The sequence below is a fragment of the Coregonus lavaretus genome (genome assembly GCF_964263955.1).
Source record: "Coregonus lavaretus genome assembly, chromosome: 16".
In the NCBI taxonomy this organism is placed as follows: Eukaryota; Metazoa; Chordata; class Actinopteri; order Salmoniformes; family Salmonidae; genus Coregonus; species Coregonus lavaretus.
Window position 1 is genome coordinate 13985014 of NC_140003.1, and position 24544 is coordinate 14009557.

General features: G+C 44.1%; 1 protein-coding gene across 1 annotated transcript in view; it reads right to left on the reverse strand.

Moving 5' to 3' along the window:
- LOC311143403 (voltage-gated inwardly rectifying potassium channel KCNH7-like) overlaps positions 1 to 24544 on the reverse strand; it is a gene marked incomplete at both ends in the record, with an annotated part of 121961 nt that overhangs the window by 68977 nt on the left and 28440 nt on the right. Inside the window, 2 exon segments of the mRNA XM_084179230.1 lie at positions 281 to 301; positions 513 to 968. Coding sequence (XP_084035356.1) covers positions 281 to 301; positions 513 to 968 — 477 coding nt within the window.

A 24544-nucleotide genomic window follows, 5' to 3' on the forward strand; every position in this document is an offset into this window, starting at 1 on the left:
TGGGGATGGCAATAATATTGTTAGCAATCAGTGGAGGCAGCAGGCTTTCATTTAGGAGGTGTTGATCAATCATCAAAATACATTTATAATAGCTGACATTACAAAAATGTCACCACACCCAAATGTTTAAGTCATAGCACATTCTCAAGTGTAGCACTTCATTGAGAGTAGGATTTCAGGGAGAAATAATAATAATTCCTTGTGGGCAATTGGCTTGATTAGGATACATGCTTCAAACAGTCCAGTGCATGACAAGCATGGTCAGAGAACACATCGTTACCTCTGATATAGCGACCATTGTCTAAAAGCAGCATTATAGTGGTGAGAAGAAGAGAGAAAGAAATAGTACTGTGGATGCAGATAATGCTGGCATAAATCTGTAATAGTATACTGTAATAAACAATTATTGAGCCAGGAGCACTCACAAGTCACAAAGATGACAATAGCTCTGTCCCCATTCTAAATCTAGGTACCACAAAGCTTTCATTAGACATTTCATTATCCTACTTTACCTTCACTTGCGTGTCGGTCCCTGAATATGCTCTTGGAGTTGCTGAAGCCTTCTATGTCGTGGACAGAGGAGGCTCGCCTCATGCTGCTCCCGCTGATGCTGCCTCTGGAGATGGTGTGTGCCAGGCAGGTGGTGGACTGGTGCGCCTCCATCTGGTACAGCCTGTCCCACGGGTGCTGCTTGGGAGAGGAGTGGCTCAGGGGTCCGGGTCCATGCAAACTGGCCTGGGAGGAGTGGTGGCTGGAGCTGATGAGGGCCCGTGTGTCTTTGGCATCGGTGGGGCTGCAGTTGTCCTTGGTTGGGGGCGACTGGAAGTTGGTCAGAGCCACCGAGTCCTTGTTCTTTTTGGGGGAGGGGGAATCCACCATGACGGCATCTGGGTCTTCTTGTGGAAGAGACTGTTTGTTGGAGACCAGACTCAAGGCAGCCTGGCGGAATCGGAAGAATCGTCCCTTTCCTAAACAACAGAAAATGTTGGACGTGTTTATTCCTGCAGTAAACAATCAAATGATGAATTGACAAAAAATTGTGATTTTGACTTTATAACATAAAATGTCAAGGATCTAAATCAAAAGCAATAGCAACAACTCTTCAGTCAATTCAGTCACATTTTCAATCAATGCAAATCTCATTACGGTTCTTTGAGTTGGAAGGTGCACTTTCATTTCTCTGATTGTGTGGAATTCTATAATTGGATTACCTTATATGTGTTCATGATCAAACAGAGGAAGGTAAGCAGGAGAATCGACCTTTTAATCCAATGGCATTCGATGGTACGTGACTGAATCACCTTGGTCGGCCTATTACCTCTCAGTGCATAGTGTGTAAACTGCAGTTATGCCTATCATATATGTAGTGTTCTGTCTTCTTTGATGATTAATGAATTCAACTTTGCACGCCGCAGGGTATCATAATCTATCATACCGCGTTCAAGGGTATAAGTTGAAACACTTCACGGAAAAGGAATCTCCTTCCTTAATAGAACTGAGAGAGATGGTGTGTCCTGTCCAGTATCCCATGTATGTCTCATGTTTGTCCACTGTCCAGTAACATCTTCAGAGTTGACACCCAGGCACATATAAACGCCCCCTTGGGAGGGAACTGTAGTTTGGGCTCATTAACAATAGAAGAAGGGGTGAAAGTGAGCCCCAGGCTCACTCATAAATATGAGGCAGCCATCGTTCAGCACCCTCCTTACATATTGTTACTGCCATCTGTTTCCATTCCCCAGCCACACACAATAAAGCCATCACACTCAACAGGGCTCCTGGACAGGCCTCTGAAATAGCCCCTAATGGCAGGTCTGCAATTTACCCTCTTCTTTATGGACATAGTGATACATGCCTCAGTGTCTGTACTCTAGGTGTGTCAGTTTACAATCATATTAGATGCTGAGGGATGCCCGAGGGAAGTAGGCGGAAGAGGGAAGACTTCTAGAGTGCTGCTTGTTTCAGGTGAACTCTATGTTCCTGAAGCATATACAGTTAAAGGGGCAACTGCCCCTAAAAACCAACTCATCCTATGTGGCATTGATATGAGTCAGAAACAGTCAATCTAGTCTAAAACAGAGTTTGGAACCTCAGTGCATCACAACGAGTAAATGAAGGTTGGGTTTGGATTACAATTATGTCAACAAATCATCCCATAAGGGAAAGTAATATATGGCTATATACAGTACCAGTCAAAAGTTTGGACACACCTACCTGTAGTAACCAAAAAAGTGTTAAACAAATCAAAATATATTTTATATTTGAGATTCTTCAAATAGCCACCCTTTGCCTTGATGACATCTTTGCAAACTCTTGGCATTCTCTCAACCAGCTTCATGAGGTAGTCACCTGGAATGCATTTCAATTAACAGGTGTGCCTTCTTAAAAGTTAATTTGTGGCATTTCTTTCCTTCTTAATGCGTTTGAGCCAATCAGTTGTGTTGTGACAAGGTTGGGGGGGTATACAGAAGATAGCGCTATTTGGTAACTTTGAAAGTGCAGTCTCAAAACCATCAAGCGCTATGATGAAACTGGCTCTCATGAGGACCGCCACAGGAATGGAAGACCCAGAGTTACCTCTGCTGCAGAGGATAAGTTCATTACAGTTACCAGCCTCAGAAATTGCAGCCCAAATAAATGCTTCACAGAGTTCAAGTAACAGACACATCTCAACATCAAATGTTCAGAGGGGACTGTGTGAATCAGGCCTTCACGGTCGAATTGTTGCAAAGAAACCACTACTAAAGAAACACGAGCAATGTGTTATTTCATAGTTTTGATGTCTTCACTATTATTCTACAATATAAAAAATAATAAAAATTAAGAAAGACCCTTGAGTGAGTAGGTGTGTCCAAACTTTTGACTGGTAGTGTACGACATACATTTAAAAATATATTATCACATATTTTAAACCCATATGTAAACGTGACATACATTTTAAACTATATGATCATATATGAATTATTTTCTAATTGCATTTAGTGTTAGGCAACCTTTGTATCAACTGTAGATGTTGCCATCTCATTTTGAGATTAGATTGAGATGGTGTAGACTATTGTAGGTTTATAATTTGTGATGTACACATTTTGAAAACGCACAGAGACCTATCTAAGTATGAATGTTTATTTTCATACACTATAGTTGTGGCTGCCCATAAGGTTATGGAATCACATTGTATTTATAAAACATGGTTTAGATATTATTGTAATCAATGACTGTATATGGTTGTAATCCACTATCATTTTGGGCTAAATCCTCCATGGATTTCCATTGGGAATTGTTTATGCCTGTTGCCACCAGCAGGGGATGAGGGAGCACAGCCCTTTGCGTTGAGGGGGCCCCTCAACAACACTCGAAGAAGACACCTGTGACAACTCTACCTTTCTACTTATCTCTTTTTCCTTTGTTCTCTTAAACAAGTATGTGGTGTACACAAGTACATTATCTATAGAAAATGTTAAATATGTAAATTGATTGAGTGAAAACTGTTAGCGATCTTGACATAGAGACTAACTGTAAGTCGCTCTGGATAAGAGCGTCTGCTAAATGACTAAAATGTAAAATGTAATGACTGGGTTTGCAGCTAAGCAAGGCTAGCCCATAGATTAACATCAGAACAAATGGCGGCAGATAATAGTCTGGTTTTAATTGATTGATTTATAGCTCCTCTGAGGTAATATCGTGGTTTCTTTTCTACTCCGTTTATATGGTCTAGGCCCTGACATCTCCCTACCCAAGTGTTATATATTTCAAAGTTGCATTTGTTTAATTTTAACTGTATACACTAATGCTAAGCTAACTGCGCTAACGCTAGCCTGTCAAGCCTATAGGGTTGCTATTAGCTTAGCGGCTACCGTTAGCTGGCTCAGTGTTGAGATGTCAATGTAGTATTCAAGTCAATGTATTAGCTAGTACTACTTTTAAATACAGAGGATATATTATGTTACTGTACTTACAGTACTTTATAGTCTTTTACAGCATCTGACTGAATTATTAATGTTCCCCCTGGCTCGAACTTTACAGTCCCAAAAAACCTATGGAGGGCAGCCATGTCAAATCAAATCAAATCAAATCAAATTGTATTTGTCACATATACAACAAGGGTAGACCTTACAGTGAAATGCTTACTTACAAGCCCTTAACCAACAATGCAATTTTAAGAAAGAATACCAAAAAGAAAACAACATTAAATTAAAAAATAATAAGAAATAAAAGTAACAAATAATTAAAGAGCAGCAGTAAAATAACAATAGCGAGGCTATATACAGGGGGTACCGATACCGAGTCAATGTGCGGGGGCACCAGTTAGTCGAGGTAATTGAGGTCAGAGGTACATGTAGGTAGAGTTATTAAAGTGACTATGCATAGATAATAAACAGAGAGAAGCAGCAGTGTAAAAGGGGTGGGGTGGGGGGGGGGGGGGCAATGCAAATAGTCTGGGTAGCCATTTGATTAGATGTTCAGGAGTCTTATGGCTTGGGGGTAGTTTAAAAGCCTCTTGGACCTAGACTTGGCGCTCTGGTACCACTTGCTCTGTGGTAGCAGAGACGGTGGCTGGAGTCTTTGACAACTTTTAGGGCCTTCCTCTGACACCGCCTGGTATAGAGGTCCTGGGTGGCGGGAAGCTTGGCCCCAGTGATGTACTGGGCCGTACACACTACCCTCTGTAGTGCCTTGCGGTCAGAGGCCGAGCAGTTGCCATACCAGGCAGTGATGCAACCAGTCAGGATGCTCTCGATGGTGCAGCTGTAGAATATTTTGAGGATCTGAGGACCCATGCCAAATCTTTTCAGTATCCTTATGGGGAATACGTTTTGTCGTGCCCTCTTCACGACTGTCTTGGTGTGCTTGGACCATGTTAGTTTGTTGGTGATGTGGACACCAAGAAACTTGAAGCTCTCAACCTGCTCCACTATAGCCCAGTCGATGAGAATGGGGGCGTGCTCGGTCCTCCTCTTTTTCCTGTAGTCCACAATCATCTCCTTTATCTTGATCACGTCTTCACTGCCATTTTCAACCTCTCCCTGAGGGAGAGGTTGTCGTCCTGGCACCACATGGCCAGGTCTCTGACCTCCTCCCTATAGTCTGTCTCGCCGTTGTCGGTGATCAGGCCTACCACTGTTGTGTCATCGGCAAACTTATTGATGGTGTTGGAGTCATGCCTGGCCATGCAGTCATGAGTGAACAGGGAGTATAGGAGGGGACTGAGCACGCACCCCTGAGGGGCCCCCGTGTTGAGGATCAGCGTGGTGGGTGTGTTGTTATCTACCCTTACCACCTGGGGTGGCCCGTCAGGAAGTCCAGGATCCAGTTGCAGAGGGAGGTGTTTAGTCCCAGGGTCCTTAACTTAGTGATGAGCTTTGAGGGCACTATGGTGTTGAACGCTGAGCTGTAGTCAATGAATAGCATTCTCACATAGGTGTTCCTTTTGTCCAGGTGTGAAAGGGCAGCGTGGAGCGCAGTAGAGATTGCATCATCTGTGGATCTGTTGGGGCGGTATGCAAATTGGAGGTTGTCTAGGGTTTCTGGGATAATGGTGTTGATGTGAGCCATGACCTGCTTTTCAAAGCACTTCATGGCTACAGACTCGAGTGCTACGGATCGGTAGTCATTTAGGCAGGTTACCTTAGTGTTCTTGGGCACAGGGACTATGGTGGTCTGCTTGAAACATGTTGGAATTACAGACTCAGACAGGGAGAGGTTGAAAATGGCAGTGAAGACACTTGCCAGTTGGTCAGTGCATGCTCGGAGTACACGTCCTGGTAATCCGTCTGGCCCTGCGGCCTTGTGAATGCTGACCTGTTTAAAGGTCTTACTCACATCGGCTACGGAGAGAGTGATCCCACATCGTCCGGAACAGCTGATGCTTTCATGCGTGTTTCAGTGTTACTTGCATCGAAGCGAGCATAGAAGTAATTTAGCTCGTCTGGTAGGCTTGTGTCACTGGGCAGCTCGTGGCTGTGCTTCCCTTTGTAGTCTGTAATAGTTTGCAAGCCCTGCCACATCCGACGAGCGTCGGAGACGGTGTAGTACGATTCGATCTTAGTCCTGTATTGACGCTTTGCCTGTTTGATGGTTCGTCGGAGGGCATAACGGGATTTCTTATACGCTTCCATGTTAGAATCCCGCTCCTTGAAAGCGGCAGCTCTACGGTTTGGCTCAGTGCAAATGTTGCCTGTAATCCATGGCTTCTGGTTGGAGTATGTACGTACAGTCACAGTGGGTACGACGTCATTGATGCACTTATTGATGAAGCCAGTGACTGATGTGGTGTACTCAATGCCCTCGGAAGAATCCTGGAACATAATGCAGTCTGTGCTAGCAAAACAGTTCTGTAACTTAGCATCTGCTTCATCTGACCACTTTTTTATTGACCGAGTCACTGGTGCTTCCTGCTTTAGTTTTTGCTTGTAAGCAGGAATCAGTAGGATAGAATTATGGTCAGATTTGCCAAATGGAGGGCGAGGGAGAGCTTTGTATGCGTCTCTGTGTGTGGAGTTAAGGTGGTCTAGAGTTGTTTTCCCTCTGGTTGCACATTTAACATGCTGGTAGAAATGAGGTAAAACGGATTTAAGTTCCCCTGTATTAAAGTCCCCGGCCACTATGAGCGCCTCCTCTGGATGAGCATTTTCCTGTTTTTTCTTATGGCCGTATACAGTTCATTGAGAGCGGTCTTAGTGCCAGCATCGGTTTGTGGTGGTAAATAGACAGCTACGAAGAATATAGATGAAAACTCTCTTGGTAGATAGTGTGGTCTACAGCTTATCATGAGATACTCTACCTCAGGCGAGCAAAACCTCGAGACTTCCTTAGATATCGTGCACCAGCTGTTGTTTACAAATATACAAAGACCGCCACCCCTTGTCTTACCAGAGGCTGCTGTTCTATCCTGCCGATACAGTGTCTAATCCACCAGCTGTATGTTATTCATGTCGTCGTTTAGCCACGACTCGGCAAAACATATTACAGTTTTCCCGTTGGTAGGATATACGTGCTTCTAGTTCGTCAACTTTATTATCAAGCGATTGTACGTTGGCCAATAGTATTGATGGCAAATGCAGATTAGCCACTCGTCGCCGGCTCCTTACCAGGCACCCCGATCTCCTTCCGCGATATCTTATTTTCTTTCTACTGCGAATGACGGGGATGAGGGCCCTGTCGGGTGTCAGGAGCAAATCCCTCTCGTCCGGCTCATTAAAGAAAGATTATTCGTCCAGTTCAAGGTGAGTAATCGATGTTCTGGTGTCCAGAAGCACTTTTCGGTCATAAGAGATGGTAGCAGCAACATTACATTCAAAATAAGTTACAAACAATGCGAAAAAACTAACCAAATAGCACGGTTGGTTAAGAGTCCATAAAACAGCAGCCATCCCCTCCGGCGCCATTTCACTTGCGATGATTGGGGTGAAACTAACCTATAGCAATTACCAGGCCAACAGTTCCACTGCAATGGCAAGCACGCTTTTGGGTGCTTTAGATCAGGGTTTCCCAAACTCGGTCCTGGCGCCCCCCATGGGTGTACATTTTGGTTTTGGCCCTAGCACTACACAACTGATTCAAATAATCAAAGCTTGATGATGAGTTGGTTATTTGAATCAGCTATGTAGTACTAGGACAAAAACCAAAACCTGCACCCAAGGGGGACCCAGGACCGAGTTTGGGAAACCCTGCTTTAGACGTCAACATGTTGCTGAAAAGCAACCTGAGAGGTATGTACAGAGATTGTATGGACCATAGAAGTAGAATTACTAGAAGGGACATAGGCCCTTAGATCATGGCTAGGAGGGGCTCTGCCTTGGGGTGAGGGGGGAGCTTTCTCAGGCGCAATAGTTCGAAGAAGATCCAATCATTTTAAGGGGGGTCTCAAAATGCACATATAAGGATAACAGGCGTTGTGTCGGTGTCACGTTCGTTCAAGGACGGGTCAGACCAAGGCGCAGCGTGAAATGCGTACATGTTTATTAAACTGACAAACACACGACAAAACAATAAACAAACGAACCGTGAAGTCCTAAGGTTGAACACACAACAAACCTATACACGGAACAAGATCCCACAACTAACGAGTGCCAATAGGCTGCCTAAGTATGATCCCCAATCAGAGACAACGAGCGACAGCTGCCTCTGATTGGGAACCACACCGGCCAACATAGATCTACACATACTAAATCATACACATAGATATACACAACATAGAATATTCACACCCTGACTCAACATATAAGAGTCCCCTGAGTCAGGGCGTGACAGTCGGAGAGACATCGCCTGTGAAAAGAGGCCACTTGCTGTTCACCCAAACCAACACTGTTTCGATGGGAATGTCCGTTCTACTCGTTTTAATTCTATGCAACAATGGCTGTGGTACAGTATGTGCATGTATTATTTGTAGTGTTGTACAGCTGAGCCAGAGTCATTATCTTCAGTCCTAACTCAAATTTAATTATCTGGCTGTGTCATTATGACTTTGGATAATTATTTATGACACATTTAACTTATTTAATTTGAACAATTCTTGGTGGCAAAGCTAAAAGGGGAGAAGATGGGGAGAAAAAAGATGGACTGGATCCTGGAAAAGTGGCCACAATAACTGGTGAGTAGGTTTTTGTTCATCGATTGCAAATAAGCATTTGACAGTGTCATGATAGTTTAAAAATAATATGACTCATGGCATGCTAACTTTAATAATCTCCAAACTGCACACAGAGACATACAAATGGTGTTCATGAGTTCATCTGACTCTGGGTAAGTAGAAAAATGACCAATAATCTCCAAAAATCTCTCAGTATCACTTTAAAAATGAATACCCCATAACAGGGTTGGGGTCTATTTCAATTTAATAAATTGAAGATGTTAAAGGATAGTTCACTTTTTTTTGTACACCTTATAGTCAGAAGGCTAACAAAAAAACTATGCGGGTGATGGGGGCAATTAGAAAAAGTTCAATGTTTGTGGCCAAATCCCCTCAAGTTAATAGTGGCTATTTAAACAACTCTTTACCATGGATTACAATTTCTCCTGGCCCATAGACTACTTTCTGGGTAAGGAACCATCTGACTGGCTATAAGCTGTAAAAAATGTTTTACTATCCCTTAATTGAATTTACAAATCAATCATTGCACATAGGGAATTAATGGTCAAGGATTTCCTATTAAACTGAATCTGATAAGCTTTTCACATAGAAGTTTTTCCATAAATACATTTTTTTATTTATGACCCCAAACCCAACCACGAACTGTTCTTTGTGCTCTTTATCTTCTATTTGTTGCTTTCCCTACACAGATGCTGTCATGAAGCGTCTCCCGGGTGCAAAAAAAGGGACAAGTGGGAATGGCTTAAAACAGTCAAATTGCTGAATTGAGAACCGATGAGAGAAAAAATTGAATGAATAGGATTCAATTACATGTTTTGTGTTGTGTCAATTTTTGTTCTAATGTTTTATTACCATGACTACAAGTATCACTGAAATAATGCTCCCGTAACATATTTGTTAACACATATTGTTAACATGTATTGTGACATAGAAGGGACATATACAGTACCATTCAAAAGTTTGGACACACCTACTCATTCCAGGGTTTTTCTTTATTTTGACTATTTTCTACATTATAGAATAATAGTGAAGACATCAAAACTATGAAATAACACATATAGAATCATGTAGTAACCAAAAAAGTGTTAAACAAATCAAAATATATTTTATATTTGAGATTCTTCAAAGTAGCCACCCTTTGCCTTGATGACAGCTTTGCACACTCTTGGCATTCTCTCAACCAGCTTCACCTGGAATGCTTTTCCAACAGTCTTGAAGGAGTTCCCACATATGCTGAGCACTTGTTGGCTGCTTTTCCTTCAATCTGCGGTCCAACTCATCCCAAACCATTTAAATTGGGAGGAGGTCGGGTGATTGTGGAGGCCAGGTCATCTGATGCAGCACTCCATCACTCTCCTTCTTGGTCAAATAACCCTTGCACAGCCTGGAGGTGTGTTTTGGGTCATTGTCCTGTTGAAAAACAAATGATAGTCCCACTAAACGCAAACCAGATGGGATGGCGTATCGCTGCAGAATGCTGTGATAGCCATGCTCGTTAAGTGTGCCTTGAATTATAAATAAATCACTGACAGTGTCACCAGCAAAGCACCACCACACCATCACACCTCATCCTCCATGCTTCACGGTGGGAACCACACATGCGGAGATCATCCGTTCACCTACTCAGCGTCTCACAAAGACACGGCGGTTGGAACCAAAAATCTCTAATCTGAACTCATCCGACCAAAGGACATATTTCCACCGGTCTATTGTCCATTGCTCGTGTTTCTTGGCCCAAGCGAGTCTCTTCTTCTTATTGGTGTCCTTTAGTAGTGGTTTCCTTGCAGCAATTCGACCATGAAGGCCTGATTCACGCAGTCTCCTCTGAACAGTTGATGTTGAGATGTGTTTGTTACTTGAACTCTGTGAAGCATTTATTTGGGCTGCAATCTGAGGTGCAGTTATTCTAATAAATGTATCCTCTCCAGCAGAGGTAACTCTGGGTCTTCCTTTCCTTTGGCGGTCCTCATGAGAGCCAGTTTCATCATAGTGCTTGATGGTTTTTGCGACTGCACTTGAAGAAACTTTCAAAGTTCTTGAAATTTTCCGAATTGACTGAACTTCATGTCTTAAAGTAATGACAGACTGTCATTTCTCTTTGCTTATTTGTGCTGTTCTTTACATAATATGGACTTGGTCTTTTACCAAATAGGGCTAAATTCTGTATACCCACCCTACCTTGTCACAACACAACTGATTGGCTCAAATGCATTAAGAAGGAAAGAAATTCCACAAATTTACTTTTAAGAAGGCACACCTGCTAATTGAAATGCATTCCAGGTGACTACCTTATGAAGCTGGTTGAGGGAATGCCAAGAGTGTGCAAAGCTATCATCAAGGCAAAGGGTGGCTACTTTTAAGTATCTCAAATATGAAATATATTTTGATTTGTTTAACACATTTTTGGTTTCCACATGATTACATATGTATTATTTCATAGTTTTGATTTATATATGCATATAAAGTAACATATGTTATGACATAAAAGGGGCATACAGTGCATTCGGAAAGTATTCAGACCTATTGATTTTTTCCACATTGTGTTACATTACCCAATACCCCATAATGACAAAGAGAAAACAGGTTTTTAGAAATGTCTGCAAATTTATTACAAATAAAAACAGAAATACCTTATTTACGTAAGTATTCAGACCCTTTGCTATGAGACTCGAAATTGAGCTCAGGTGCATCCTGTTTCCATTGATCATCCTTGAGATGTTTCTACAACTTGATTGGAGTCCACCTGTGGTAAATCCAAATCATTGGACATGATTTTGAAAGGCACACACCTGTCTATATAAGGTCCCACAGTTGACAGTGCATGTCAGAGCAAAAACCAAGCCATGAGGTCGAAGGGATTGTCCGTAGAGCTCTGAGACAGGATTGTTCGAGGCACAGATCTGGGGAAGGGTACCAAAACATTTCTGCAGCATTGAAGGTCCCCAAGAACACAGTGGCCTCCATCATTCTTAAATGGAAGAAGTTTAGAACCACCAAGACTCTTCCTAGACCTGGCCGCCCGGCCAAACTGAGCAATCAGGGTTTTAAGGGCCTTGATCAGGGAGGTGACCAAGAACCCGATGGTCACTCTGACAGAGCGCCAGAGTTCCTCTGTGGAGATGGGAGAACCTTCCAGAAGGACAACCATCTCTGCAGCACTCCACCAATCAGGCCTTTATGGTAGAGTGGCCAGACAGAATCCACTCCTCAGTAAAAGGCACAAAACAGCCTGCTTTGAGTTTGCCAAAAGGCACCTAAAGACTCTCAGACCATGAGAAACAAGATTATTTGGTCTGATGAAACCAAGATTGAACTGTTTGGCCTGAATGCCAAGCATGGGGATGTTTTTCAGCGGCAGGGACTGGGAGACTAGTCAGGATCAAGGGAAAGATGAACGGAGCAAAGTACAGAGAGATCCTTGATGAAAACCTGCTCCAGAGCGCTCAGGACCTCAGACTTAGGTGAAGGTTCACTTTCCAACCCTAAGCACACAGCCAGGACAAGTCGCTTCGGGATAAGTCTCTGAATGTCATTGAGTGGTCCAGCCAGAGCCCGGACTTGAACCCGATCGAACATCTCTGGAGAGACCTGAAAATAGCTGTGCAGCGACGCTCCACATCCAACCTGACCGAGCTTGAGAGGATCTGCAGAGAAGAATGGGAGAAATTCCCCAAATACAGGTGTCCCAAGCTTGTAGCTTCATACCCAAGAAGACTCAAGGCTGTGATCGTTGCCAAAGGTGCTTCAACAAAGTACTGAGTAAAGGGTCTGAATACTTATGTAAATGTGATATTTCAGTATTTATACTTTGTCATTATGGGGTATTGTGTGTAGATTGATGAGGGATAAAAACAATTGAATCTATTTTAGAATAATGCTGTGACGTAACTGTGACGAGGTATGAAAGAAGGAGTCAGGCGCAGGAGGTAAAATACCGAAGTCCAGAGTTTAATCCGTTTGCATAAATCAAACGCCCCAAGCGTCAAACGAAACTGTACAAGGGAAAACATCCATCTTGGCAAATACACAGTGAAATGTATACATGCTCTCACAACAAAACAATCACTCACAAAGACAAGGGGAACAGAGGGAACACTTATACACATACTAATGAGGGGAATGAGCACCAGGTGTGTGTGATTGATAAGACATGACAAGTGGAGTGATGAGAATGGGATCGGCAGTAGCTAGTACTCCGGTGATGACGAACGCCGAAGCCTGCCCGAACCAGGACGGAAGTCCCCCCCCCCCGACGCGCGGCTCAAGCAGTGCATCGACCCCGGCCTCGGGGACGGCCAGGAGGATGCGGAGCAGGGCGAGTCGGATGGCGATGGTGGAAATCCCTCAACAGGGAGGGATTGAGGATGTCCCGCCTTGGGACCCAGCACCGTTCCTCCGGACCGTACCCCTCCCACTCCACGAGATACTGAAGGCCCCCCACCCAATGCCTCGAATCCAGGATGGAACAGACCGAGTACGCCGGGGCCCCCTCAATGTCCAGAGGAGGTGGAGGAACCTCCCGTACCTCAGACTCCTGGAGCGGACCAGCTACCACCGGCCTGAGGAGAGACACATGAAACGAGGGGTTAATACGGTAATCAGGGGGGAGTAACAACCTGTATGTCACCTCGTTTATTCTCCTCAGGACATTAAACGGCCCCACAAACCGTGGGCTCAGCTTCCGGCAGGGCAGGCGGAGGGGCAGATTCCGGGTCGAGAGCAAGACCCGATCCTCCGGTACGAACACTGGGGCCTCCCTGTGGTGGCGGTCAGCGTTGACCTTCTGACGACGCATGGCGCGCTGGAGGCGAACGTGGGCAGCGTCCCAAGTCTCCTCCGCGCGCCGAAACCAGTCATCCACCGCGGGAGCCTCGGTCTGGCTCTGGTGCTCCGGTGCCAGGACCGGTTGGTACCCCAAAACACATTGGAAGGGTGTTAGGTTAGTGGAGGAGTGGCGGAGAGAGTTCTGAGCATATTCTGCCCATGGCAGGAACACCGACCACTCCCCCGGCCGGTCCTGACAGTAGGTCCGCAGGAACCTACCCACATCTTGATTCACCCTTTCCACCTGCCCATTGCTCTCGGGGTGAAAATCAGAGGTCAGGCTGACCGAGACCCCCAGACGTTCCATGAACGCCTTCCAGACTCTAGACGTGAAATGGGGAACTCGGTCGGACACTATATCCTTTGGTACCCCGTAGTGCCAGAAGACGTGAGTAAACAGAGCCTCCGCAGTTTGTAGGGCCGTGGGGAGACCGGGCAGAGGAAGGAGGCGGCAGGACTTTGAAAAGCGGTCCACAACGACCAGGATTGCTGGGAGGGGGGAAGATCAGTGAGAAAATCAATACTCAGGTGAGACCATGGTCGTTGTGGAACTGGTAAAGGTTGTAGCTTACCCGCTGGGAGGTGCCTAGGTGCCTTACTCTGGGCGCACACTGAGCATGAGGAAACATACACCCTCACGTCCTTAGCCAAGGTAGGCCACCAGTACTTCTCGGTCAGGCAGTGCATTGTACGACCGATACCTTGATGACCAGAGGAGGGTGACGTGTGTGCCCAGTAGATCAGATGATCATGGATAAGCGCAGGCATGTACTGCAGCCCAGCTGGACACTGCAGTGGAGATGGATCTGTGCGTAATGCCTGCGCTATATCTGTGTCCATCGGCCATACTACCGGCGCCACAATGCATGAGGTCGGGAGTATGGGGGTGTTGTCTCTGGGCCTCTCCTCTGTGTCATACAGCCGAGACAGTGCGTCTGCCTTCACGTTCTTCGTACCTGGAGTGTGAAATCAAACCGGGTGAAGAAGAGGGCCCACCTGGCCTGGCGAGGATTCAGCCTCCTCGCTGCCCAAATGTACTCCAGGTTTGTGTGATTGACAAGACATGACAAGTGGAGTGATGAGAATGGGATCGGCAGTAGCTAGTACTCCGGTGACGACGAACGCCGAAGCCTGCCCGAACCAGGAGGGGGGGCAGCCTCGGCGGAAGTCATGACAGTAACAAAATGTGGAAAAAGTAAAGGGGTCTGAATACTTTCCGAATGCACTGTATGTTTTGATAATCATTATAACTATCATCGCTAGCATAGCTGACGTTAGCCTACTTCAATATAACTTGGATTTGGCTTGGAAACACTATAACATTTCAAAAGAATGCAAATAATTGATTTTAAAAAACAGTTTGTCATGATTGTGATGTCGCCAGATTGACTTTAGATGCAGTATAACTTTAGCCAGCTGCCAGCTAGGTAAGATTGAGGGCACCACTGTATTTCAGCTAGCTAACATTAGCATTGCTAGCTATTTTTGACAAACTTTGCCTGTAACAGTAATGGCAACATTTCCATCTCTCTAAAGTAAATTTGACGACATCATAATATCGCAAATTTGTTTCCTACTAATTACTTGCCTACTTTAGCAATGTAATCGTATATCCATGCCACTCTAAGTTAGTGTAATTTAGACGAAACAGTCACATTAGCCTCCGAGATGCAAACCATGTCTAGGTCACAAATAAATATTGGATGCAGCTATGGTGGTACTAGCTAACTCATGTCTGACTACAACAGTGTACTAACTAGCAGCAACTAACTCAAACCAACCCAGGGCCATAGCAAAACATGTCACAGTTGGTTGTATAGCATAACAGCATCAACGGCCTGAATCTAATCCAATCTGGAGTCAGTCAGTCTACATCTGTAAAGAATAGAATTAGCTTCCAATCGATATTACGTTATTTCTCGAGCTATGTTTATAATTGAAGGATGATGACAATCGTTGACCTTGTTGTTCTGTTAGACAAAGTGCACAGCTGGGTGCCAGAATGATCCCCTGGTCCCCATGAATGAATGCCAGGACCTACCAGAAGGAGCAAAGGTGGGTATCATAACATGTCCAACAATGTGATTGCAATAGTTTAGTGACCTCCAAAAATAATTTGATTCACTGTTCACTTGCTATTTTCACAGCTTGTCAGGCAAGACCTCAGAATAAAAGTGTGTCATGCGACACAAGTACCCTTGTGACACCTCCTCTGTTGTTGCCAGAGTCTCCCTCGACTCCTAGGAAAAGGACACGTCATCATGAGGCCTCTGATAGTGACCCGAGTTACTTCACTGATGACACAGACGGCTTCATCAACAACGACAGATAATGTGTGTTATGTGAAAAGTTGAATTCCAAAATACCCGGCTTGATAAAATAGTAAGCTAATTCCCCAGCCAAGCAGATACAACTAGTAGTCATTTTGGTTGTGAAGTGCATTAGCAAAACGCTTTGTATTTCTTTAGAACAAAATGCAATTTACCACTTGTCTGTCTATTATATCACCCTGTCACAGGCCCTCCCAGTCAACACCACCTCATAAGATTGCCTGCAGCAGTTGTTCGAGAGATGTCCAGTTTGCAGCCGAACATGCAGCATAGAGAAGACCAGCAAGTGGGTCCTTCCTGCAGACTTGCAGACTTGCCCTCGCTGTGATCATTCCTATGAATGGAAGTCAGCCGCTTGTTGGCAAGTATCCGGCCAGCAACCTTCACCTGTCAGCGGCAACTGCTTTCACAGGCTCATCATTTGTACAAATACAGAAGGTAACCCACTTCATTACTTTGATACATTTGATAACCCAATTGTGAAACATAATTGATGTAAACTGACATTATGTGTTGCTTATTTTCTACTTCTTAGATGCACATAATGTCCAGGGCATAACCTAGCCTGGTGGAACCAGCCTTATCGCTGTGTTCACCATTCTATTTCACTTCACATTTTATGACATCTGAAGTGAAATACAAAGGTGAACGCAGCGATCAGGTTGGTTCCACCAGGCTAATCATAACCACCATTGATAATGTAATCAGTGCTCTGTGTGTGTGTGTGTGTGTGTGACCGACCAGTATCTTTGATGAGGGGCCAGGAGCTGATCTATGCTGCTATGCCCATCAATGGGACTCTGGCAAAACCTCACCTCCAGCCTCACCTCTTGCCTGCTCACCAACGGTTGTAGATGGGGAGAACAGAATTAGGTATGTTTAGTCTGACTTGCTCAAACTTCAACATAGTATATGCTTGTGTGTCAGATATTACCGATCCTAACTGCCATTGGTAATAGAACAGTGACTATGTGTTCACAGAAACATGTATGGAGCCAGCAAATGGAGACTTGCAAGGGGATGTGATGAAGTCCAGACTGACAGACGGGCCAGAGACCTGGCACTCAGCATAAACATTTTACTAGACACAACTTTTACTTGTATTGTATTTTTATAATTATTGAATTGAATGGTATCAGTCAATATGGGGAGGGAGAAAGCCTGTGTATTCTGCACCAGGATCAGGGAACTCCTGTTGTATAAGGGACACTACATAGGAAGGTATGAACACTCTGACATGTTTGCCAAAGTAGCCCGATTACCACCAGACAAAATACCAACAGGCCCAGTAACTGTATCGGCTGGGAATGACAATGAAAGATGAAAGGTGCATATTGTTATATTAGCAGAACACAGCTTCTATGGTATTATGTAAAGGGTTGTTTATTTTACATTTCCATTTTACATGGAAAGTTATCAAAACACTTAGTTTAGAATATCTACATAAATTCAACAATTGCATTATTCTCATATTACTCTGTAGGCTACTGACCTATTCAAAGCTTCCTCTGGCATCTCACCAAACATCAAATTACATTTTATTTGTCACATACACATATTTAGCAGATATTATTGCGGGTGTAGCGAAATGCTTGTGTTCCTAGCTCCAACAGTGCAGTAGTATCCAACAATTCTAATAATGTAAGAAATAACACACAAAAAAACAAAATACTGCAAAGTTGGTTGGGAGCTAGAAGCAGAGCTGCCATGTCTGTCGGCGCGATCTTGCATAAATATCTGCCTGTAGTTATTGAACTCAACCTGAGGGAGGTTTGTTTGTTGTGATTGAGTGGGTGAAACAGATGCGGGCAAGGTTCTGACAGATGGGTGTGTCTTGGTGGTGGCAAGGACACACCCAAGAAACACCCACATCAAACTACAGCTCCAAGCCAACTCACGTTTGGCTTCTGTCATGCATTTCTTGAGGAGCAAGCCAAAATACGAGGCCAAATCAGCGGGTGCAGTTCCCCTTTAAGGTTGCAAAGTTCTTTGCAACTAAAATCCTCAGCTCTTGAGGAAACTGGTTGGAAGATTCCCAGAATCAGGTGGGAATAAGCAGGTAATCAGGAATCCTCCAACTAGAATTCAGGAAAACCTGGGAATTTACCGTAATTTTGCAACCCTACATACAGCTTTTTTGGTAGTAGCCTAGCCTAGCGATCCCCCTGTAAGATGTATAGTGCTGGATAATAATAATATGCCATTTAGCAGACGCTTTTATCCAAAGCAACTTACAGTCATGCGTGCATACATTTTTATGTATGGGTGGTCCAGGGATCGAACCCACTACCCTGGCATTACAAGCGCCATGCTCTACCAATTGAGCTACAGAGGACCTTTAACGTGATTAAAGACATGCTCTGGAACTTTGGTGACAACTAAGTATCTATGAGCAGAATTACTGTCTTACCTCAATTAGCCACACAATAACTAGTTTAAAAGCAACTTTTTTCCTGGAAGCTGTCACTATATTTTCCCCCACGTGAGCCATCCCCCTAGCAATTTGATTTCAACCAATGAGCTTCAGCCCCTCGCTATATGAGTGATAGCTAGCAAGACGCACATGATGCACCCACAGCAGAGTGAGAGATAGAGAAATGACATGGTGCACATATCTGCACATAATGTGACGTAGTACGCAATCTTCGGGGACCATGTTTTGGCTTGTGAGCGCTACTTTCAGAACTTCTGGCTAAAAAGTATAAAAATTAACCGGAGAATCTCTTTAATATCATGGATCATACAGATCATTATGATGAGATAAAATGGACTCATTGCTGCTTCCACACCGATCTCGACAAACACTTTCTGTATGGACCTCGCTTTGTTAATGGGGGCATGCTGAAACAGGAAAGGGCCTTCCCCAAACTGTTGCTACAAAGTTGGAAGCACAGAATCGTCTAGAATGTCATTGCATGTTGTAGCATTAAGACTTCCCTTCACTGGAACTAAGGGGCCTAGCCCGAACCATGAAAAACAGACCCAGACCATTATTCCTCTTCCACCAAACTGTACAGTTGGCACTATGCATTGGGGCAGGTAGCGTTCTCCTGGCATCCACCAAACCCAGATTTGTCCGCCGTACTGCCAGATGGTGAAGTGTAATTCATCACGTAATTTACACCACTCCAGCCGACGCTTGGCATTGCGCTTGGTGATCTTATTGTGTGCGGCTGCTCGGCCATGGAAACCCATTTCATGAAGCTCCCGACAAACAGTTATTGTGCTAAAGTTGCTTCCAGAGGCAGTTTGGAACTCAGTAGTGAGTGTTGTAACCGAGGACAGATTTTTACGCGATACACGCTTCAGCACTCTGCGGCCCCATTCTGTGAACTTGTGTGGCCTACCACTTCCCGGCCGGTGTTGCTCCTAGCACTTACAGTTGACCGGGGCAGCTCTAGCAGGGCAGAAATTTGACTATCTGACTTATTGGAAAGGTGGCATCCTGTGATGGTGCCAAATTGAAAGTCACTGAGCTCTTCAGTATGGGCCATTCTACTGCCAATGTTTGTCTATGGAGATTGCATGGCTGTTTGCTCGATTTTATACACCTGTCTGCAACGGGTGTGGCTGAAATAGCCAAATCCACTAATTTGAAGGAGTGTCCACCTACTTTTGGCCATGTAGTGTATGTCATGTGATGGATTGGCATCAACACTCTTATGGTCTGTAAGGAAGATGTCTCTCTGGTTTCTGCCTTGTGGAATAACAAGCAAGTAGGTGGCTAGGACGATGGTTCCAGCAGTTTACAAACAATAGGTCTGACCCATCATTGAGTGTACCTGTCGGGCCAAACATGTTGTTCGTAAATGGCTGGAACCATCTCCCTAATCGGCCATCTACCTGCCTGTTTTCCACACCGACAATTTGCAGTTGTACACATTACAATACAGTGTATCCTTTTGTCAGCTGATGCTCAGCCGCATTTAAACAACAGCTGTCTCTAATTGAGGTTATGTGATGGCTCATCAGTGATTCTATAGAAGCGGCAGCAGCGTAGACTTTACTTGATTCATCTATGTCTTTAGCATTGCATGGGCTGATGACAATTCTGAGGAGAAATTGAGGATGATGCTGAGATTGCTAGTGGTTTTAATGTGATTGATCATACAAATTTCAAATCCACTAACACAATCATAGCCAAATCTTCTGTAGGGTTCACAAGAGCAAAGGACTAGGTATGACAACAGAATCAGAATACCGATCCTGAATATCTACTTGTTTTCATGATTGTAAACCAGGTGCACAGCTTTATGTTCATGAATGTCAGTATGTGCAAATTCCCAGTCTTATTTGTATAATGTTTTGAAAGGCTCTGCATTTATTTTTTTGTTTGACATGTAACCCTTCTGTGTATGCTACAGATATTAGTGACTCATTTCAGGAAACTAGGATTCTGTCGCGGGTCACTACTTCACAGGTGTGCCATTTGAACATAAACTTTAATTGTTTTATAATTTTGCGTTTTTTGGCAGAAATGCTAGCTAACTTTATGTGTATTATCTTATTTTTCGTATCTTAGAGACATTTGCCATGGGGCAGCAGGTAGCTTAGTGGGTAGGAGCGTTGTGCCAGTAACCAAAAGGTCGCTGGTTCTAATCCCCGAGCCGACTAGGTGAAAAATCTGTCGATGTTCCCTTAAGCAAGGCACTTAACCCTAATTGCTCCTGTAAGTCGCTCTGGATAAGAGTGTCTGCTAAATAATGCCAATGTATATTTGCTTGGCTAGTTAGAGCCTAATGTCAGCTAGCTAACATTGAACCTGGTTGGTTAGCTACCTGCAAATTCATGCAGGGTAGTAATGTCATGAGTTGGGATTATGGTTCAATGTTTAGCTAGCTAGCTAATGTTAGCTGGCTGGCTCGCTAGCTAACGTTATGTGTATTATTTTACACGTTGTTTACCTAGCTAGGTTCATTGTTTACCTAGCTAGCTAGCTACATGTCTTAACAAAAGACTCCACTATGCAAGTAACCATTTCGGGTGCGTTCGTAAATTCAGTCTGAGTATGCCAGAGCGCAGAATAACTGATGAATTACGAACGCACAACACCCGTTGAATATGACCGGTGTCAGTAAACGTCGGCAAAAAAGCATAATTAAATTGTTGCCAGCAGCACAGTTACAGTCACCAACATGAAAACAGCCTAACCAGCTCTGCTAGGGCGAGTAAAATGGTCAGTGGGGTGTTCTCTCACTGACTCATTTAATGAGAGAACACCCCACTGACCATTTTACTCGCCCGAGCAGAGCTGGTTAGGCTGTTTTCATGTAAACAATGAATGTAAACGATAATCCCAATTTTATGTCTGGAAGTAGCTGACAAGCTAGCCAATGTTAGCCAGTTAGCTTGGGTGCTTGACTGCTGTTGTGAGGTCAGAACGCTCGGATCAACCCTACTCATCGGCCAGAGCGTCAAGTGTGCGCTCTGAACGCTCCGAGAGCGAAACGAGAGGGGTGGGGCTAAATCTTAAGAGGGTGTGAACGATGCTGAATGGGTGTAGACAAAGAAGAGCTCTTCAGTAGGTAACAAAACATTCAAAGGCCATTTTCTCAAAGTGATATTACAAGTTTATCAACTTTCAAAGCATAATTACTTTCCCATTGTTCCCTTAAATGCAGTGTATGATATAGCATTTTGTAGCTCTGTGTTTCTGCTTTTATCCAATGTAAAAAACACCATTTCAAATTTTGCTACATAAGACTGAATCAAGGTGGACGGTCACATTTTGTATATGCTCTCTATCCACTGGAGATGGACATCAGCAGTCATGACCCCCCAGTCCCGCATCCACCACACCTTGACCTTCCTTTGGCCTTCCTGAGGCCTCGGCAATCCCCTTATCATATTGGAGTGACAATCATAGAGCAAGAAACACATTATGTATAAATGTAAATACTATTCAGAGACAAAGTATTTTTTTTTTACTTAAATTTTTCTATAATCAGTGGACTTTATGAATAACAAATTAATTCACATACACAGCACATTCGGAGAGTATTCAGACACCTTGACTTTTTCTACATTTTGTTTTGTTACAGCCTTATTCAAAAATTGATTATATAAATAAAAATCCTCATCAATCTACACACAATACCCCATAATGACAAAGCAAAAACAGGTTTTTAGATTTTTTTGCAAATAAATAAATAAAACAAACACTGAAATATAGTACCAGTCTAAAGTTTGGACACACCTACTCATTCAAGGGTTTTTCTTTATTTTTAAAATTTTCTACATTGTAGAATAATAGTGAAGACATCAAAACTATGAAATAACACATCATATGAGCCCTTGTTGGGTGCTTTTCCTTCACTCTGAGGTCCGACTCATCCCAAACCATCTCAATTTGGTTGAGGTCGGGGGATTGTGGAGGCCAGGTCATCTGATGCAGCACAGTAGAGCTCCAAGATAGGATTGTGTCGAGCCACAGATCTGGGGAAGGGTACCAAAAAATTTCTGCAGCGTTGAAGGTCCCCAAGAACACAGTGTCCTCCATTATTCTTAAATGGAAGAAGTTTGGAACCACCAAGACTCTTCCTAGAGCTGGCCGCCCGGCCAAACTGAGCAATCGGGGGAGAAGGGCCTTGGTCAGGGAGGTGACCAAGAACCCGATGGTCACGCTGACAGAGCTCCAGATTTCCTCTGTGGAGATGGGAGAAACTTCCAGAAGGACAACCATCTCTGCAGCACTCCAACAATCAGGGCTTTATGGTGGAGTGGCCAGACAGAAGCCACTTCTCAGTAAAAAGCACATGACAGCCTGCTTGGAGTTTTCCAAAAGGCACCTAAAGGACTCTCAGACCATGAGGAACAAGATTATCTGTTCTGATGAAATCGAGATTGAACTCTTTGGCCTGAATGCCAAGCATCACATCTGGAGGAAACCTGGCACCATCCCTATGGTGAAGCATGGTGGGAGACTAGTCAGGATCGAGGGAAAGATGAACGGAGCAAAGTACAGAGAGATCCTTGATGAAAACCTGCTTCAGAGTGCTCAGAACCTCAGACTGGGGCGAAGGTTCACCTTCCAACAGGACGACAACCTACTAAGCACACAGCCAAGACAACGTACGAGTGGCTTCGGGACAGGTCTCTGAATGTCCTTGAGGGGCCCAGCCAGAGTCCGGACTTGAACCCGATCGAACATCTCTGGAGAGATCTGAAAATCGCCGTGCAGCCTTCTCTTGCTTTGTTTTCTCTTTTCATTATTATGTCTATCTCTGATAAGCTACCCAGGAATCAAATCAAATCAAATCAAATTCAATTTTATTGGCCACATGCGCCAAATACAACAGGTGCAGACATTACAGGGAAATGCTTACTTACAGCCCTTAACCAACAGTGCATTTATTTTTTATAAAAAAGTAAAATAACAACAAAAAAAGTGTTGAGAAAAAAAGAGCAGAAGTAAAATTAAATAACAGTAGGGAGGCTATATATACAGGGGGGTACCGGTGCAGAGTCAATGCGCGGGGGCACCGGCTAGTTGAGGTAGTTGAAGTAATATGTACATGTGGGTAGAGTTAAAGTGACTATGCATAAATAATTAACAGAGTAGCAGCAGCGTAAAAAGATGGGGTGGAGGGTGGGGGTGGGGGGGCAGTGCAAATAGTCCGGGTAGCCATGATTAGCTGTTCAGGAGTCTTATGGCTTGGGGGTAGAAGCTGTTGAGAAGTCTTTTGGACCTAGACTTGGCACTCCGGTACCGCTTGCCGTGCGGTAGCAGAGAGAACAGTCTATGACTAGGGTGGCTGGAGTCTTTGACAATTTTGAGGGCCTTCCTCTGACACCGCCTGGTATAGAGGTCCTGGATGGCAGGAAGCTTGGCCCCAGTGATGTACTGGGCCGTACGCACTACCCTCTGTAGTGCCTTGCGGTCGGAGGCCAAGCAGTTGCCATACCAGGCGGTGATGCAACCAGTCAGGATGCTCTCGATGGTGCAGCTGTATAATATTTTGAGGATCTGAGGACCCATGCCAAATCTTTTCAGTGTCCTGAGGGGGAATAGGCTTTGTCGTGCCCTCTTCACGACTGTCTTGGTGTGTTTGGACCATGATAGTTTGTTGGTGATGTGGACACCAAGGAACTTGAAGCTCTCAACCTGTTCCACTACAGCCCCGTCGATGAGAATGGGGGCGTGCTCAGTCCACTTTTTTTTCCTGTAGTCCACAATCATCTCCTTTGTCTTGGTCATGTTGAGGGAGAGGTTGTTGGGCTGAAAGGGCTGAAAATATGAAAATGTATGCATTCACTAACTGTAAGTCGCTCTGGATAAGAGTGTCTGCTAAATGACTAAAATGTAAAATATCTGTCCGTAATAAAGAGATGGTCTGCCTTCTTGACACCAAAAAGCAAGTTCTGCAGGTTCTAGTTTAGTCTAATCTTGATTATTGTCCTGTTGTTTGGTCCAGTGCTGCAAGGAAAGACCTAGTTAAGCTGCAGCTGGCCCAAAACAGAGCGGCACGTCTTGCTCTTCATTGTAATCAGAGGGCTGATATAAATACTATGCATGCCAGTCTCTCTTGGCTAAGAGTTGAGGAGAGACTGACTGCATCACTTCTTGTTTTTATAAGAAACATTAATGTGTTGAAAATCTCAAATTGTTTGCATAGTCAACTTACACACAGCTCTGACACACACACTTACTCCACCAGACATGCCAACAAGGGTCTTTTCACAGTCCCCAAATTCAAATTCAAGAAAGCGTACAGTATTATATAGAGCCATTATTGCATGGAACTCCTTTCCATCTCATATTGCTCAAATAAACAGCAAACCTGGTTTAAAAAAACAGACA